The sequence below is a fragment of the Platichthys flesus genome, chromosome 14 (genome assembly GCF_949316205.1).
Source record: "Platichthys flesus chromosome 14, fPlaFle2.1, whole genome shotgun sequence".
Taxonomy (NCBI): Eukaryota; Metazoa; Chordata; class Actinopteri; order Pleuronectiformes; family Pleuronectidae; genus Platichthys; species Platichthys flesus.
The window spans coordinates 6,941,798-6,957,590 of NC_084958.1; the positions used below are offsets into that span (position 1 = coordinate 6,941,798).

General features: G+C 43.7%; 1 protein-coding gene across 1 annotated transcript in view; it reads right to left on the minus strand.

Annotated features, from left to right (window-relative positions):
* Positions 1 to 15,793, minus strand: part of LOC133968922 (uncharacterized) — a 142,396-nt gene that overhangs the window by 82,865 nt on the left and 43,738 nt on the right. The window contains exon 2 of the mRNA XM_062405179.1: positions 8,624 to 10,436. Coding sequence (XP_062261163.1) covers positions 8,624 to 10,141 — 1,518 coding nt within the window. The 5' untranslated portion in view covers positions 10,142 to 10,436. The remainder of the gene's footprint in view (positions 1 to 8,623; positions 10,437 to 15,793) is intronic.

A 15,793-nucleotide genomic window follows, 5' to 3' on the forward strand; every position in this document is an offset into this window, starting at 1 on the left:
TGAATCAAAAGGTAACCATAGCCTTGTCACAAAACATGCATTTTCCAAAAGCAATTTGCAAAAGTTTAGGAAGCCACTGACAAATTACTTTGTCAAAGGTGGTCAAAGGTCAGAAAACAACAATTAATCAAATGTATTATTGCACTTGTTGGTGAACATATGTTGATTTGTTGGTGGCCATGCCAAAACATCACCACAAAACGAATTTTTTTTTTTTAAATGGATAAAATATTTTTCATAGTAGAGCTGCAAACGACACATTGCCTCACTCAGCCCCTCCAGTCTCTCTCTCTTGCATTTGCCAAAGCATACACACACACACACACACACACATACACACACACACACACCCCACGAACCCACTTACAATGGACACATCTGTATACTCAGACTGGGAGAAACAACATCATTTGGTTTTCCTGTACATAAATGATATTGGTGTTTATTTGCATATAGAGTGGTGAAGTCAGAGCTGATCACTAAAGGGTCACAGGAGACACATTCAGGTGTGAACAGATGTACTTAGCATTGATCACTTGTGATCAGCTCCCATCGGGACAGATGTTAATATTAGATCCGAACAGGGCCTGGGTCGTTTTAGAGAGCACGGGTAATTTAAACATTTTGTTGTTTCATTGGACATAATGCCTGATTCGCAAATGTTAGCACATACTTTGCACTATGTGCGTGCTCAAACATGCTAAACACAGCATGTGCTATCATGCCTAACAATTAAATTACATTAATTCTATCATAGGTCTTCGCATGCTGGTTGTCTGAATCCAGCAGTATGTCAGGCTGCCTCCCTTCTGCTCCTTCTCTTTCTGTTGAAGACTTCTTTTTCAGAAAGAAGCTAAGTTTAGACTCTTATATGCAGCCAGCAGCTACCTTTAACAAATATTGTTATGATATAATGGAGACATGACATGCTGAGCATCTCACTGGTTACACTATTTGTGGTTAATTGTTCCCATGTTTAAGCATCCCTGTCACACAGATATGTTGATGCTGGCATGGAACGTGACAGAGGGATCAGGGCTTCACTTTGCATTATTATTTTCATTAGTATTATTATTAATATTTGCCCAGAGGTGCAGCTCCGCCAAAGAGGGCGAACATGTCCTTGTATGTTATATTTTTTGAGTAAAACTTCATGTTCTCATTAAGTAGAAACTATATTTAGGTTAGCCAAAGTTGCTGCCTTTAGTGCTGGAATCTGGTCCAAGAAAACGAAAGCCCCCAGCTCTGAAGCTTACCCCAACAACCCAGATGACATCAGCATGTTAACATGGGAGTACAGCTCACTGACTAAAGCAAGTATTAACATGTGTGATTTTGTGCTTTGATATTGATCATGTCTTGATCTGGGATCTAACTCTTGAGATTTTGGTGAAATGAAGCCCTCACTGTAACATTTAAGTCAGCTGCCGCAGTCAGCTTCATGATATTGATATAGCACAGAGCTCATCCACTGTAAACAACTAGCTTGAAGTTGAAATCAGACACGTTAAGCAACAGTGATGCTGCTTTAATCTGTTCCACTGCCCAAGGGTGAGTTAACCTCACAGCCCTCGGCTCCTTTCCTTCTCCCCCCTCGCTCTCTCCACCTGTCTCTGTGATGTGCCTCAGTCTCTTCTTTGGCCTCCTCCGCCCTCTTCTCTCGCCCCTGCCTTCCACTCCCTGAGTCCTCCAGGGCCAAAGGGAGAAGTGGAGCGCATGGTCCGGGCCAACGCATAAATTTCAGCTCAAGGTCGCGGTCACAGAGCTCACACTGGGCTATGCATAATCATGAATCCAACTCCTGCAAAGCCTCCTCACTTATTCCCCATGTAATATCAATGCTCTCTGGCTATAGCACACTCTATCTCTCACTTATTAACCTCAGCTACTAAACCAGCTCCAAATCCAGCTTGTGCTCTATTTTGTGTTATTGCATTACCCTAGGTTGTTAAGGTTGCACACTGACTAACCCACAGTTCCGGGGTTACCTCCAGAATGTGTTTCCTATTAAGATAAAAATAATGTAGATGTACTGTGAGAGGTTTGTGTACTCTCAGTTATAAAATAGTGCAACTCTCACATACAGGAGAATGGTGCTTTAAATTCTGACGCTCACTTTGCTGATTTGTTCGACATTTGCCAGGATGAAACGTGGGGTATAAAGAGAGCAGTGCGATTGAAAGTGAAGGAGAGACTGGATGCTTGCATTTCATTTGAATTCTATAGACTCCACCGATTCCCCTCCTGTCATGCTCGTCTTTTCCCCCTCCAGCCTTGTTCCCTCAGTCATCCCGTCTATTATTTGCTCTGTGATCCTGCACCCACTCAGCAAAGAGACACTTTTTGAATCAGGTCTCCAACGGGGCTTGCAGTAACGTGGTATTTAATGCTTCTCTCCATTCTCTTTCTTTTCCCTCTCTCTTTTCCCTTCTCTATTGTATCTCCCTCCATGTAAACCCTGCTCGTCCCTGCGCGGATGCTCTGGATTCCCTGCTGCCTCTTTTCATAACCCTCTCCTTCTCTCTCCGGTCCGTCTTCGACTCGGCTCCAGGCCTTTACGGGCAGTGAGGTCAGCGTTAGAAAGTGTGTGATCTCTCACTCCGTCTCCTCGTCTCTTTTGCGTTTAACTGCCTCACACGTTCTTCCTCTCTGCCAGTTGTAAGCCATTAACCTTTCAACCACTCTCACAACCCATCCACTCTGCATACTTGCCATTAATGTTAACCTCGCTGTACTGAACGTCCCCTTTTCTGTTTTAACCTCTCTCCAGTTTCTTCTTCGACATCTTCCCTTCTTTGTCCTGCACATTCTCCCCCGTCTTGTTATCTCCCCCTTCTCCTCCCTCCCCACATCACTGCAGTCACTCTCTAATTGCCGTCTCACCCCTGCTGCGCCCGGACCCACAGGCTAAATGATTTCTACGGGGAGCTTACGAGTGGAAGCACACAAAAACTTTTTATTCATTATTATTGATGCGTTCCTTCTCAGGCGTGTGTGTTTACAGTTGGTGGTGCCCTCTCATTGGCACGGTCACACATTCTTCTTATTTGTATTTTTTATCGGCGTGCTCTACGCCTCTCTACCCTGCGCCTCTCTCCTTCCTCCAGTTTCACAAAAGACACTTTAATCCCAGTGCTAGCAGGACTTTCAAGATTTTTCCTTTTGTGATTTGTTTGTATACGTACATAATGTGGATTTTACCAGTTTTTGACACAAATATGTCTTTAGAACCTGCATGTCTGTGATCTTCGTAGAACCTGGGTAAAGGCCGGTCTCCACGCATGCCAGGGGATAAGACTAAGCATATGCTGACGTATTAAACCCATTGACTGTATATAAAGATGGACGATGCATTTCCTCTTCCTCCCACTGTACAAAGAATGAAGACAAATGTTATTCCAAACCAAACTAGGCAGAAACGTGAACACGTGAATATACATCGGTGTGATAAGAACTACCTGAAATGACAGAAACCGTCTTTGAGAACCATTGTCTATGATTACACCGAGTAGAAGTAGCAATACTAGTGTAAAATTGTGTATTATTAATTTAAATATTATGTAATGATAATAATTATGTGAGACTGCAAGTTTTTCATTTGAACATGTACATCAAATGTAGAATAAAAGCTTTTATTGATAATTTTATTTAATACAATATATTATATAATATGAATAATATTTAATAATATCACTGGGGCGGAGAACCCTTTGAATGGCTACATTGTCAGAAATATACTAGGAGATGTCAAGCAGCTCTCCTTACTTCTCATGACACAGAGGTTTTCTATTCAAAACCCGTGCTGTGACAAATGCACAAACTATGAGGAATGTGTGGATTTATCATGTGTGTGCATGAGAAGTATCTTATGAATTTCATATGATGTTGAGTAAATACTTTAACTGCCCATTGCGGAAGAAAAGTCAGCCATAAATATAATCAAACATTAGGCTATAATATTATTGAAAAGTTAACACTATAACTTTAAAGGGGTAATCAAACAACTTCATTTTATAAAGTCCTACAGTTATGCTAATGGTAAATGGATTGCATTTATGTAGAGCTTCTCTCATCGATCAAATTGCTGTACATTACAGATCACATTAATCCACACACAGATTCGTACAGCTCTTGCTATACATAGTGCATTGTTAATCACTCACACAAACTATTCTTACACTGGCAGCACAGCTCTCTGATTAGTGGACGGCCTGCTCTACCTCCGGAGCCACAGACGCCTGGAGCAAGATTTATAAAACATTATTTATTTTTGATTCATCAGGATCCATCTCACTGATAATTTAATAACCTTCCTTTCAGTAACACTAGTATGGTCAAAAAACACTGGATACAGGATGGTACACTTCCCATAATGCAACTTTTCCAGAGTCGGGTTAAACATACAAACCAAGTTTATAACGTTCTGATTTTAGGTCTCAAGCATCAGCTGAGCTATTTTCTCAGACTCATCCTCCATAGCCACGGTCGAGTTTTTACAAGTGTTTGATCTTCATGTGTAAAATTCCTGTGGAGTGCCTCTGTAAAGTAGCCTGTGAACGTTTAGCACCATACTCAGCATCCTCAACGGCCCAGTTAGGAGTATTAGGCTATCGTATAAATAACATTAGTGCAAAATTCAATTATAAGCTGCATTTTGATGTAAAATGCATATTAGTGGATTTATTTATTAGTTTAATCTACTAAAATGTATTTTGACATAATAGTAAAGCTAATAGTAAATATGACCTTTAAATAAATGCAGAGGAGTGAAAGTAAACAGTAACGTAAAACAGAAATACTAGTAAAAGCTCTGTACCTCAAAACACTGCACTTGTGTAAATTAATTTAGCAACTTTCTAACACTGGCCTGTAGCTAATGAGGAGAGGCCTTTGAAGAACATAATGTGCGACGCACACGTACACGTTCTCAAACACCAGCTCTTAACTTCCTGTGACAGCCTCTCTCTCGTCCTTGCATCACACAGCCGACTTTCGCAATAACATGCGCACGCACGCTGCACCCAGAGGCGCCGCACGTAGACATGGGATTTATCAATAACAGAACGGTCAATAACCGTGTTATTTATACATCTTTAAATGCCCTCAGGCTGGAGAAATCTTTAAACATCATTTTGAATGTGGTTTCCAGCTGTGACTGTTGATGCATCGTAATAAGAACGTGTACGTTTCTCTGGGAACTGGTTAGTATTATTTAGTATCTAATTACTGTTTCACATTAATATCTAGGCTTTTATTATTCATATTGTGCTGTGGTGTGAGTGTAATGTGACACTAAGGTTTATTGTGTATTACAGGCATTTTTTACTTGCTATGAATTATGTATGCTCCTGCTGATGATAATGACATGCTAATGATGATGATAGCCTAAGTCCATTTCCTGTTGCATGTGAATAACATATGCAAGTTCTCTTGCTGGGTAGCTCATACATGTAAACTGATATAGAGGTGACACAGTGCAGGACGGAGATGCTGGAGTTTCCTCACAGAGAGGAAACTACGATACATGTCACATTGCCTCCCTCTCAGCGAGTTTGCATTTCAAGAGAAGAGAGAGGAGGAATGAAAAGCTAATCAGAAAGGGGTGTTTTTTTTTTCTTAATCCCAGCTCTGCTGAGGCGCTTTTTCTCCTCAAGAAAAATCTGTTTCTTTCACACTGCCTCTGCAATCACTTGAAACCCCATTACAGACCATGTGACAGCATCAATTAAATTCACAATTATCATGGGGCAGAGACACTCTAGTGATAAAATATAGTAACACAGCGTCATCTGCAAGTTTGTACGTGCGAGTCCGTTTGTGTGTGCGTGTCTGTGTGTGTGTGTGTGTGTGTGTATGTGTCTGTAAGAGGGACATGGAGAGAGAGTGCTGATCGAAGGCAGAAAACTGAGTCAGACATTTTCACTACTCGAAACGTCTCTTGCACTTTTTCACATTTCGACTCTACAAAAACATGATACCACAGTAAATATAGTCGTTGAGAGTATAAAGACATTTCAATCACCACTGCAACAATAGCAAAAGAGAAACTGGTATCTCAGCAGATGCTGATGGTATATCACCTACTAATGCCACAAGCGTCTGTCTGCGTGTGTCTGCACATGCAACGCATCGACTTCACACTTTCCAGGCCTACTGCAAATTGCCAGGGAATATGCACTGCTGATTTTGGTGTCATTTGGACATGCAATGCCAGCACTATTAATAAAAATTGAATAAACAGGCAACCAGCCCTCTGTAGCAGTCGTCAACAACAACTTATATATAAAAGCCACACACATGAGCAGCAATAAAGCAAATCTATGTAAAACATTAACAATAAAATCGTCTCTGCAGATACAATTTACTTTGCAGCATAAACTGTATAAATAAAAGCCCTGCGCACAACATCCAGCACACAAACAATAAAAAGTGACAGCTCATTGTAGAACTGTTTGAGGAGGACTCAATAATAACAAGAAATTATTCTGCAGTGGCTCCGGAGCATCAACACAGGCCAAACTGTCCATTCCAAAAAGGGTTTCCTGTGAAATTAGCGGTTTTTGATCATTTCTCTGACAGATTGAAATCCCAGTGAGTGCTTTGGAATATCCCTAGAAAATTGCACTGGGTGCTGCCACTGCGTATCCACAAAGTTGGCCCACCATTCAGTAGCAGTTTAGCAGCAGGGCCTTTGTCTCCCTTTGACATCACAGATTAGAGTCTTGGCTCTTGGTTGCAGCTTCACCAGAGATTTATCCAGACCAAACTGTCCGAGAGCATACGTTAAAAAAAACAACAGCATGAATCAGTGCTCTGGTTGTATTCAAACACAGAATCTCACCTTCAGATGGATGTGGTTTGTGTGTCTGAATGTGTGCGTCAACCCAATATAATCGACTGAAGGAGAGCCACTGTGTTGGATCTGGCAGGTGAAGCTGTTCTGGGCCGTATAGTTAATTTCTTTATGTTCTCCATCACAGCTCTCTTTATGAAAGCACAATCAGGCCCCGGACGTGGAAAAAAACTGGGAAGCTTGTCCGCATTGATCTCTCTCTACCTATAGTGCTGGCCTACACTGGAGCAGAGCAGGAGATTAAAAATTCATAAGCGTATTTAGATCTATAAGAGCATTATTCATGTGTGCCGTCACCATCTAATACAGAAGGGTACTAATCATTTGCATCTCTATCCCAGCACACACAAACACACACACACACACAGACACACACACACACACACACACACACACACACACACACACACAGAGTCACAATAGCTTTCTGGGCGCACTCCAAGTGTCAGCATTATCATATGGGCATGTGTGTGTGTCCTGGCACTGTTCCCTCCTTGAGTGCCATACAATGTGCTGGCATAAACACCTGCTTGACACAGCAGATTGGCACTAATGGCTTTACACGCAGTGCCATCTGTAAGCTGGACCATTAGCTTGTTCATCTTCTCCATGGCCACTAACAGAGCTCTATAGCATTTGCCTCAGATCAACATCGGTTATGGTGCAAAGGCAAAAAAACATCCAAATTGAAAATTGTCTAATCATCCACACTCTCTAGGAGGCTGCATGTGAGGGCTGCAGAGCTCGGCCCATCTGTCTGCACCTGGATATTATAATCTTTAGAAAAAACTGAGCAAATTCTGCTAGAGTGTGAGACACCTCCCACTGAGCCGAAGCTATAACCACCAATCCAACTCTGAGCACCCGCACACACCGACGTCCTCCTCTGTGGCTTCCAGCAGCCTGCAGCAGTCACACTGGGATCATTACCATTCATTTGCTCAGCAAACTGGCCACACAGACTTCTAAATTAGCCCATCTACCGCAGCTGGTTACTGAGACAGTCGGCGCATGCTGAGGACTGAGGGCGCGGCCATTACAGTGAGCGGCTCGGAGACACCTTCTGTCCAGTTAACGTGACCTCCTCCACGCTCGGCTGCTCACTCTTTCACAGGAGGGAGGAGTTGAGCACGGAGGGTTAGACGTGCCCAGTCAATGATTCTAATAAATGACCTAGCTGAGCAATAGGACGACAAGCCGGCGCGTTGTGCTGAGGGAGAACCCGGTGATAAATCCTGTCAAACCAAGTGTAAATCAGTCCAAATGAAATAGCATTAGTGGGACCTCTGACCGTGAGGGAAGAGAGCTGACAGGTCTGACCTACAGGGAAATGAGGGAACACTCGGACTGCTTTTGCTTTCCGCCTTGGGGGAGGATCAATGGGAGAAGGAAAAAGTAAAGCTATTAATTCTCCTGGATATGTCAATTCCCATTGGGGGGGCCAGATTGGTAGTGATCATGACTATCCCCTTGGGCAGACGGGAGCTTGGGCTCTTTTTGCGCCTCGGTACACCATTGATTAATTGATGTTTTTTACGGCTAACTGGAAACCATCACATCATAATGGAGAAAATGTAAATCAATTCCAATTGCGCGTTTATAACTCAGAGTGTGAATGCGGGGTTAAATTATGCTAACCACATCTCGTAGAGGACCTGAGGTTAAATAAGCCATGCACAAAACTTGAAACAGTGTCTTAAATAATCATAAAACATTCATAAAATAGGTCAGAGACCTTGTAAATGATGAATGAAGTTTCTTTTTCCTTACCCGTCCGATGAGCACAGGTTCAGGCCCGGCGTATTCCTCGATCACAAAGAACTGGTTCCAGATCCAGCTCCTCCTGCTGCGAGAGCGAGACCCCTTTCCCTCCATGCGCTTGTGCACTTCCTCTTTCACCTCGGACTCTGCTTCCTCGAACACGAGGCCTTGGCCATTTTTCGGATCGGCTGCTTGTGTCCCAGTGTTTTTTGCCGTGTAGCTCCATTCGGGAGCCGGGTGGAGCCTCAGGACATGACTGCTGTTGACAAGCGTGTTGTCTTCATCTGCTGGGTACTGGGCTTTGCTGAGTTCTGTTTGAGCAGGGTGAACTGACTCTGTTAATGGGTCTCTATGGGAATCTGCCGCTCTGTTCCCCAGCCTTAATCCAGAGTGCTGCATTGTCAGCACAGAAGGAGGGGAATCATTTGTTTCAGAGGGAACGTGCACTGGGTGATACTTTGTCGATGTGAAGGGCGGTTCCGTTTGGCTGATCATTAGTTCTTTCTCCGGGCTAAGACTGACCTCGCTGCGAGGTGTTGACAGCATGCGCACAAGGTGTTTGCTCTTGCTATCGCCATTATCGGACTCCTGCAATCCCAAGTTGTCCTGCTCTTTACTTAAAGATGGCTTGACTTCACTTAGCGGATTAATACGAATGTCAGCACCAGGGTCTCGATTAAGATCTGGAGTGGTGACTGGGCTTACATAAGGAAAAGCAGTCTGATTATCAAATCCAGTGTGAGACTGAGTGACAGCCATATCTTGTCTTGCCACTTTCTGAGCCTCTAACTGTCTGTGATTAACGTCAATCAAATCTCTCTTCCTGCTCCGGCTGCCCTTGCTCGGAAAGCTCAGGCTGGGAACGCTCTGCATTTGGGAATTGACGATCCTGACGAGGTTTTCTTTAGACAGCAGCTTCAGAAGGCCATAACTACCAGTGAGGTTCAGCTTTCGGTTTGAATCTATGCTGAATCCTTTTCGTGGCACACCCGTGGTATGGACACTCAAATCCGGCCTGACCCTAGACCTGGAGCCTGATTTAAACCTGGTTTTATTGGAGTGTAGATCTGGTTTGTGGTGGATTGTGAATGCTTTCTCTGACCTCCCTGTTTTCTCAGCATTCTTGGTGCTATTCCTAACTTTCTTCACATCCTGGTTTGACTCCTTTTCAGTCGCTAATGTGTGCAGAGTCACTTCTTTATTATAGACGGAGTCAACCTCAAGCTTGGGCTTGGGGGCCTGCTTGTCCTTGTTGGCAACAGATGGAGCAGCGTGATTCTGCAACATTTTGGAATAACTAGCGTCACCCATCTGCTCGTGATTGATCAGGTTTCTGAGAGTCACCACGGGCATCGCATTTGCATCCACGCTTGCATCCCGTTGGTCGGCAGCTCTGCTCTCCCCCAGCTTCACTGCGTGCAATCCACCAACTCCTCTTCTCCGTACAATCTTACTGGCAGAGGAACCCCCAGCAAGCCCCTCCCACAGGCCCAGGAAAACCAACAGGAGCAGATTTCTTGGAACCATCTTGTCTTGTGGAGAGATGTCCTAATCTAAGCGCGGTTTGCTGTGAGGCAGGCCTTGTTTTCCAGGTATCTTCATTCTCTCCCTTGTTTTCTCCCTCGTCTCATGCAGCTCCTCTCTACTCGCCCATCCCCTGCCCTTCACGCGGAGCTGGAGGGCAGGTGTCAGTCACTCCTTCCGTGTTTTTTTCCACACCGTCTGATATCTTCCTCTATCTCGCTGAGCCTCTGTCTGCCGTTTTTTTCTCCACTCCTCTTGCGAAGCGTCTCATTTAGTTCCCCACAGAGGGTTAAACATCCTGAGAGAAAAGATAAAGATAATTAGGTTAAACTTTAATCATTGCACTGCGTTAATTAAAAGTGGAGCAGGGAAGGACAGGTAGGAGAACTCTCCGACAAGCAGGCAGGACGGACCTTTAACAGAGCGGCAATCACATTTTCACAAGCACAGAGGGCTTTTTAGGCCCAGAACACAGATCCTTTTATACCTTCATAATGACCCAAGTGCTTTCTATTACATCTATTAGATAGACAGGGACAAAGTTATCATCGTTCTATTCTACAGGGAAAAAGATAGGATAACAATATTAGAACTCGCTCTGAGCATGTATTAGCGGGAAAAACTGTCAACTGGATTTCTGACTGCAGTGGAAAAACAACGATCATCTACAATGTGAAACTAGCTTCCCATCACTTTGATGTGTGATTAATTAGCTGGATTCATATTGTTCTTTGATCACCAAGACAGATGCAGATGCACTTTGTTGTACACAACACCTTGAGCTACCCAAGAGGATCTATACCTCGCACACGTCGGATTTCCGTACTTTCAACATTGAAGATCCTATCCTACAAACAACATGTCAGCTATCAATCAGTGAGCTAGTTTTCGAGACAAGATCAGGAACACTTAAAGGGATTGTTCACCAAAATCTAAAATTCACCCATCTACTCTTAATGGGTGAAGTGTTTGAGTCCAGAAAACACTTCTGGAATCTCAGGGGTAAACAGTGTTGACGTGTCACAGTGTCCGTAAGCCACGACATTCATATTCAGCTCGAGACGGCGTCATTTACACAATGTTTTTAGCCGAAATGTCCTCTGATATTCTCAATGGAGGCGCATACACGTACCCTTGGGCACACTGGGGCACCTCACACACTCTCGCCCAAAGGCACGCGCGGGGTGCGTGTTCATGTGGCTATTTTTTTTCTTCCGGTAGTGGAATTTTGGGCTTAAAACATGGTGTAAATAATGGTAACATGATGTGTTTTTTACTATTATTTTACTATGTCTGAAGAAGAGGTCACTTTGGCTGCAACATTGTTAACTCCTGAGGCTCCTAAAGTGTTTTGTGGACTCAAACACTTCCCCCTTCCCCGCCATTGGCATAGTGGTGAGTAGATAATGAGGGAAATTTAATTTTTCAGTGAATTATCACTTTAAGTGGCATCCCGGTAACAGCAGCTCATGCATTTGACAAGCCAATGATATGACCTTTGTTTAAGAGTAGGCTTAAGACTTTCCTTTTTTGTTGGGACACATGAAACATATAGAGCTTCTCTTTCCTCCTCTCCCTCTTCATCACATTAATGTCTCTTCAACACATGTTAGAGACTTGACTTCTTCCCTGGAGTCCTTGCTCTTTATTGATACCAATCTAGACTGTATGGATATAACATGTTCCTTGTCACATATACTACTTTAACTGAGGTTTTAATTAATTGACTATTTGCCAGATTGCATCAATATAAATAAACCATTTGTATATGTGAGTGTTTTTTTTTTTTATACAAGTAGCTTTAAGTCATTATTCTATTTTATACAGCTCTCTAAATAGATATGGAGGACACTATTACTGTCTACAGGTAAAAGGTATTCTAATGGTAGGTAAGCTGGACTTTATGAGTATAATTGGTGGAGTACCCTTTAAAACCCAGTTACTAAACCACTGGAGGACTGGTGACAAAGCAGAAGCAGCAAAGACTAATGTATTATTAGTTTTAGTCCCTTGAATGGCTCAAGCTCCAGAAACAGTGGATCATGGATTTATCACAATGCCACTTAAAGGCTTTTTATTCGTTAGACATTCCCTTCTAGCTGGCTCTTTAAAAGTAACAAAATTAAGGTTGATGGTATAAATCAGATACTTTGAGCCCAGTACTTGTTTTATTTCATAGAGCTCCCTAAAAACATTCAGAGGACATTGTACAACTGAGAATAGTATTTTTATATTAAGTGAGCTGGACTTTATGAGTACAATTGGTAGAGAATTTTTTTAAGTTATACTTTCCTGTGAACAAAACGATCAAACTCTGGATTTGGGTTTGATTCCGTAACAATCCAGTTCTTAATACACTGAAGGACTGGAGCCAAAACGGAAGCAGTATGACTAATGTGTTGTGACTTTTACTTCCGAGCATGGATCAAGTTCCAGAAACAGTGAATTCAACACAGTACAACTTAGAAGAGTTTTTTGTTGTTATACACCGCCTCTGGCTACTTAATTCCCACATCTTCAAAACTCCACATTTCAAGTGTGTAAAATAAGCTTTTTGGTATAAATGTGAAGCACGGAGCATAGTGAAGACATCATCACCATTTATTTTACTTTACAGATCTCCCTAAGGACATGCAGAAGACATCATACGATTGTTCCTACAGGTGCACTGGTATTAAATAAACTGAACTTTATGAGCTTAGTGGCTTTCAAGTTACCGCAATTCAATTCAGTATTAATCTTACAGTGACAAATCACCACATACATTATCTCAAGGCACTTTACATAGTAATTTTAATTACAAGACATTACAAGAAAACGAATACAACCAACAGTTTCTACAACAACCGGGTGTTTGTCAGCTGTGGAGAGACAAAACTCCCCTTTACAGTATTTTACAATATTTGTATGTCTTGTGGGTTAAGCAGTGGCAGTTCCATTGTGTCCTGTGCGGTGTGCGATGTGATCTGTTTGGGTGTGTGACACTTGCTCCGCTGTGCTGCAGACAGACCCTCCCTGTCAGCACACTCACTGGGGCATGACTGGAGTTTGGGCTGCTCCTCCTGGAATACTGTTTTTACCCTTTTTTCTTTACTCAATTTCTCCCCAACATCTTCAGCTGTCTCTCTCGCGCACTCTCTCTCTCTCTGTGTCTCTCTCTCTCTCTTTCTCGCTGTCCTCCTCTCTCGCTCTTGCTCTCTTGCTCTCTCGCTCTCTCTCTCACAGCCCCCCTTCTCTGAGCCAATCCTCCTGATGAACTGAAAATGGAGAAAAACAAGATTATCCTCCCCTCCCTCTTCTCTGTTTTCCCACCTCTCCCACTCACCACCTGCTTCTTCTTCTACCTATCTATCCCCTAAATCTCGCTCTATCCCCCTCGCTTTAACTTGCTATTGTTTTAGCATCCCGTCCCTTTTTACTCTGCCGACTCCTATCCTCTTTTCCTCTCTTGCTTGCTCATCTGTGTCAATCACAAGCCTGTCACTGTGTCCCTCACCCTCTGTGCACTCTGAATGCTTCAATCAATCAGCCAATCTCCGTCCTCGGCCTTGCAGCATTGGAAGTGACAGGTGTCTTGCCGGCTACCATCTTGACGACAGGCTACAACACCATAATTGTGCATATAAATCCAGTCATCAAATGATAAAATGGTACAAACCCAGTGGTTACCTGGGACGAGCCGCAAAATGCCGGACAGATTTTTACAGAATAAGTTGTGAATAAATGCCACAGAGGCCGTTATGGAGGATGTAAGGCTGGATTTGGCCGCGTCTTATCTCCAACGTACAGCATGAGGAAGCGATTGGGGTGAATTCAATGACAGAGCCCCTACTCTCTCCCACAGGAACTTATCAGCTGGGAGTTTGATGGCCAGGCAATCATTGCCACGGGCACCTTGTTAACAAGCCCGGGGCAGGAGCAGGACTGCAGGGCAGAATATCAACACCGCACTGTCACCAGCCGAGCACAAATTTATTACCTTTTTGTGTGGGAGGTTCTGTCAATGTGAGGTGTTTTGTTAAAGCGGCAAAGCAGGAGTAAAAATGGCTTTTTCCCTCTTCATGCTTTTATCTTCTGCACCGTTTCCACGGCAGAAGTTTCACTCGGTGCGGAGTTAAGGATTTATGTAACATACGGATCTGTGTCGCAGCCTTTCACATTATGCTGTGCACCTCTGTGGAGAGCGATTGTATTGCCATTACCCTGGGTGCATGGGCCTGTGCGGCAGTAAGCGAACATAATTGGGTGCTCCGATTTGAAGCACAAGGGAGCTCATATTTCTTCATTAGAGTTCTGTGTAATGTTACACTGCAAAAATGTTGTTTTCGTCTATGTGAAACTAGCACAGATCAGGACCGGGATTTCAGCCATGGCCTTTATTTACAGCAACTCGATTTGGAGTAGAGTAAATAAAGACGACAGGGTGCTGCACACAGTGACTCCAGGAAGCCCTTGCCTCCTAATTAGTGTGAAGAACTGTACAGTTGAGGTGTATTCTCCAACAGTTTAAACCAAGAGATTGTGACTGTACTGTATTCCTTTTGAAAATTCTAGGCACTTACAGCAAGTTTCTCTGATTAATTGGGGCCATAAACATCTTAATGAATTTCCCCTTACTGGTCCCATCCCACCTTAAAACCCAAATGATCTTTTCGGATCGTTAGGATTGGAGGCAAATCCTCACCATCGATTGCGTGCTGTCCCTACTTAACGAGACAGAACATTTTAATTACGATTCACCTCCTCGCTTGCTGTCTATCTTGCCTTTTTTCTCCCAGTAACCCCCCCCCTGTCACACACAGAGAAATGCGCCACCACAGCAGCAGCAGTGCGCCCACACACACCCTCATCGCAAGCAATGAACAAACACGTGTATGCTGTGTGACTTCCAGCCCTGTTGACAAAACACTCTCCAGAAAAGAGCTATTATTTATTTACTCGTGCAGTTAGAAAAAAAAAAATAAGAAAAAAATAAACCACATTCCTGGACACACAATGCCACATTCAGCCATCCTCTCAAACGCACATTCACGAAGACACATTCAAACATTCTCGGGCAAACACACAAGTCCTTCTCCCAGCACTTATATATGTGCTGCAAAGCAAAATAAAGAAAGCTCTGAGGACTACTTCTGTGGACGCGGGGAAAGTCAAAGTGAAAAAAAAGGGAGCACTCCCTCACACCAGGAGGCAAGAGAAAAAGCAGCCCCCCCAAAAGAATTATGCATGGAGTAACAAAGGCAAGCCGAAGAACAGAGAGGGATGAAGGAGGAGAGGCAGGAGAAGTTTGCAGGAATGGACGTGTGTGAGAGGCAGATCAGTGGTGCAGAGGGGCAGCAGGTGGAGGGTGGGGGGGGGGGGGGGGGGGGGGCGGACCGACTGGGTAGTTTTTAAGTGCAAAGCGCCGTAAAGCAGCTCCGCACTCGCCTTGAACCGTGGCAGATAAAAGCGGACCTGTCAGTGTGTGAGGAGGTGAAAAACAGCAGGAGCCCTGGTCTGTTAATGTATGAATACCTCCTTCGCCCGTGTCCCCAGCCTTGTCTCTGTCTAGGCCTCACTGATATACTGACAGCAGGTGCTAGCGTCCCTCGGGAGGGGTGTACCGCACCAGCCTATGGACATGAGATAATTCCCCCTGGAGGCTGGAGGTGTGTA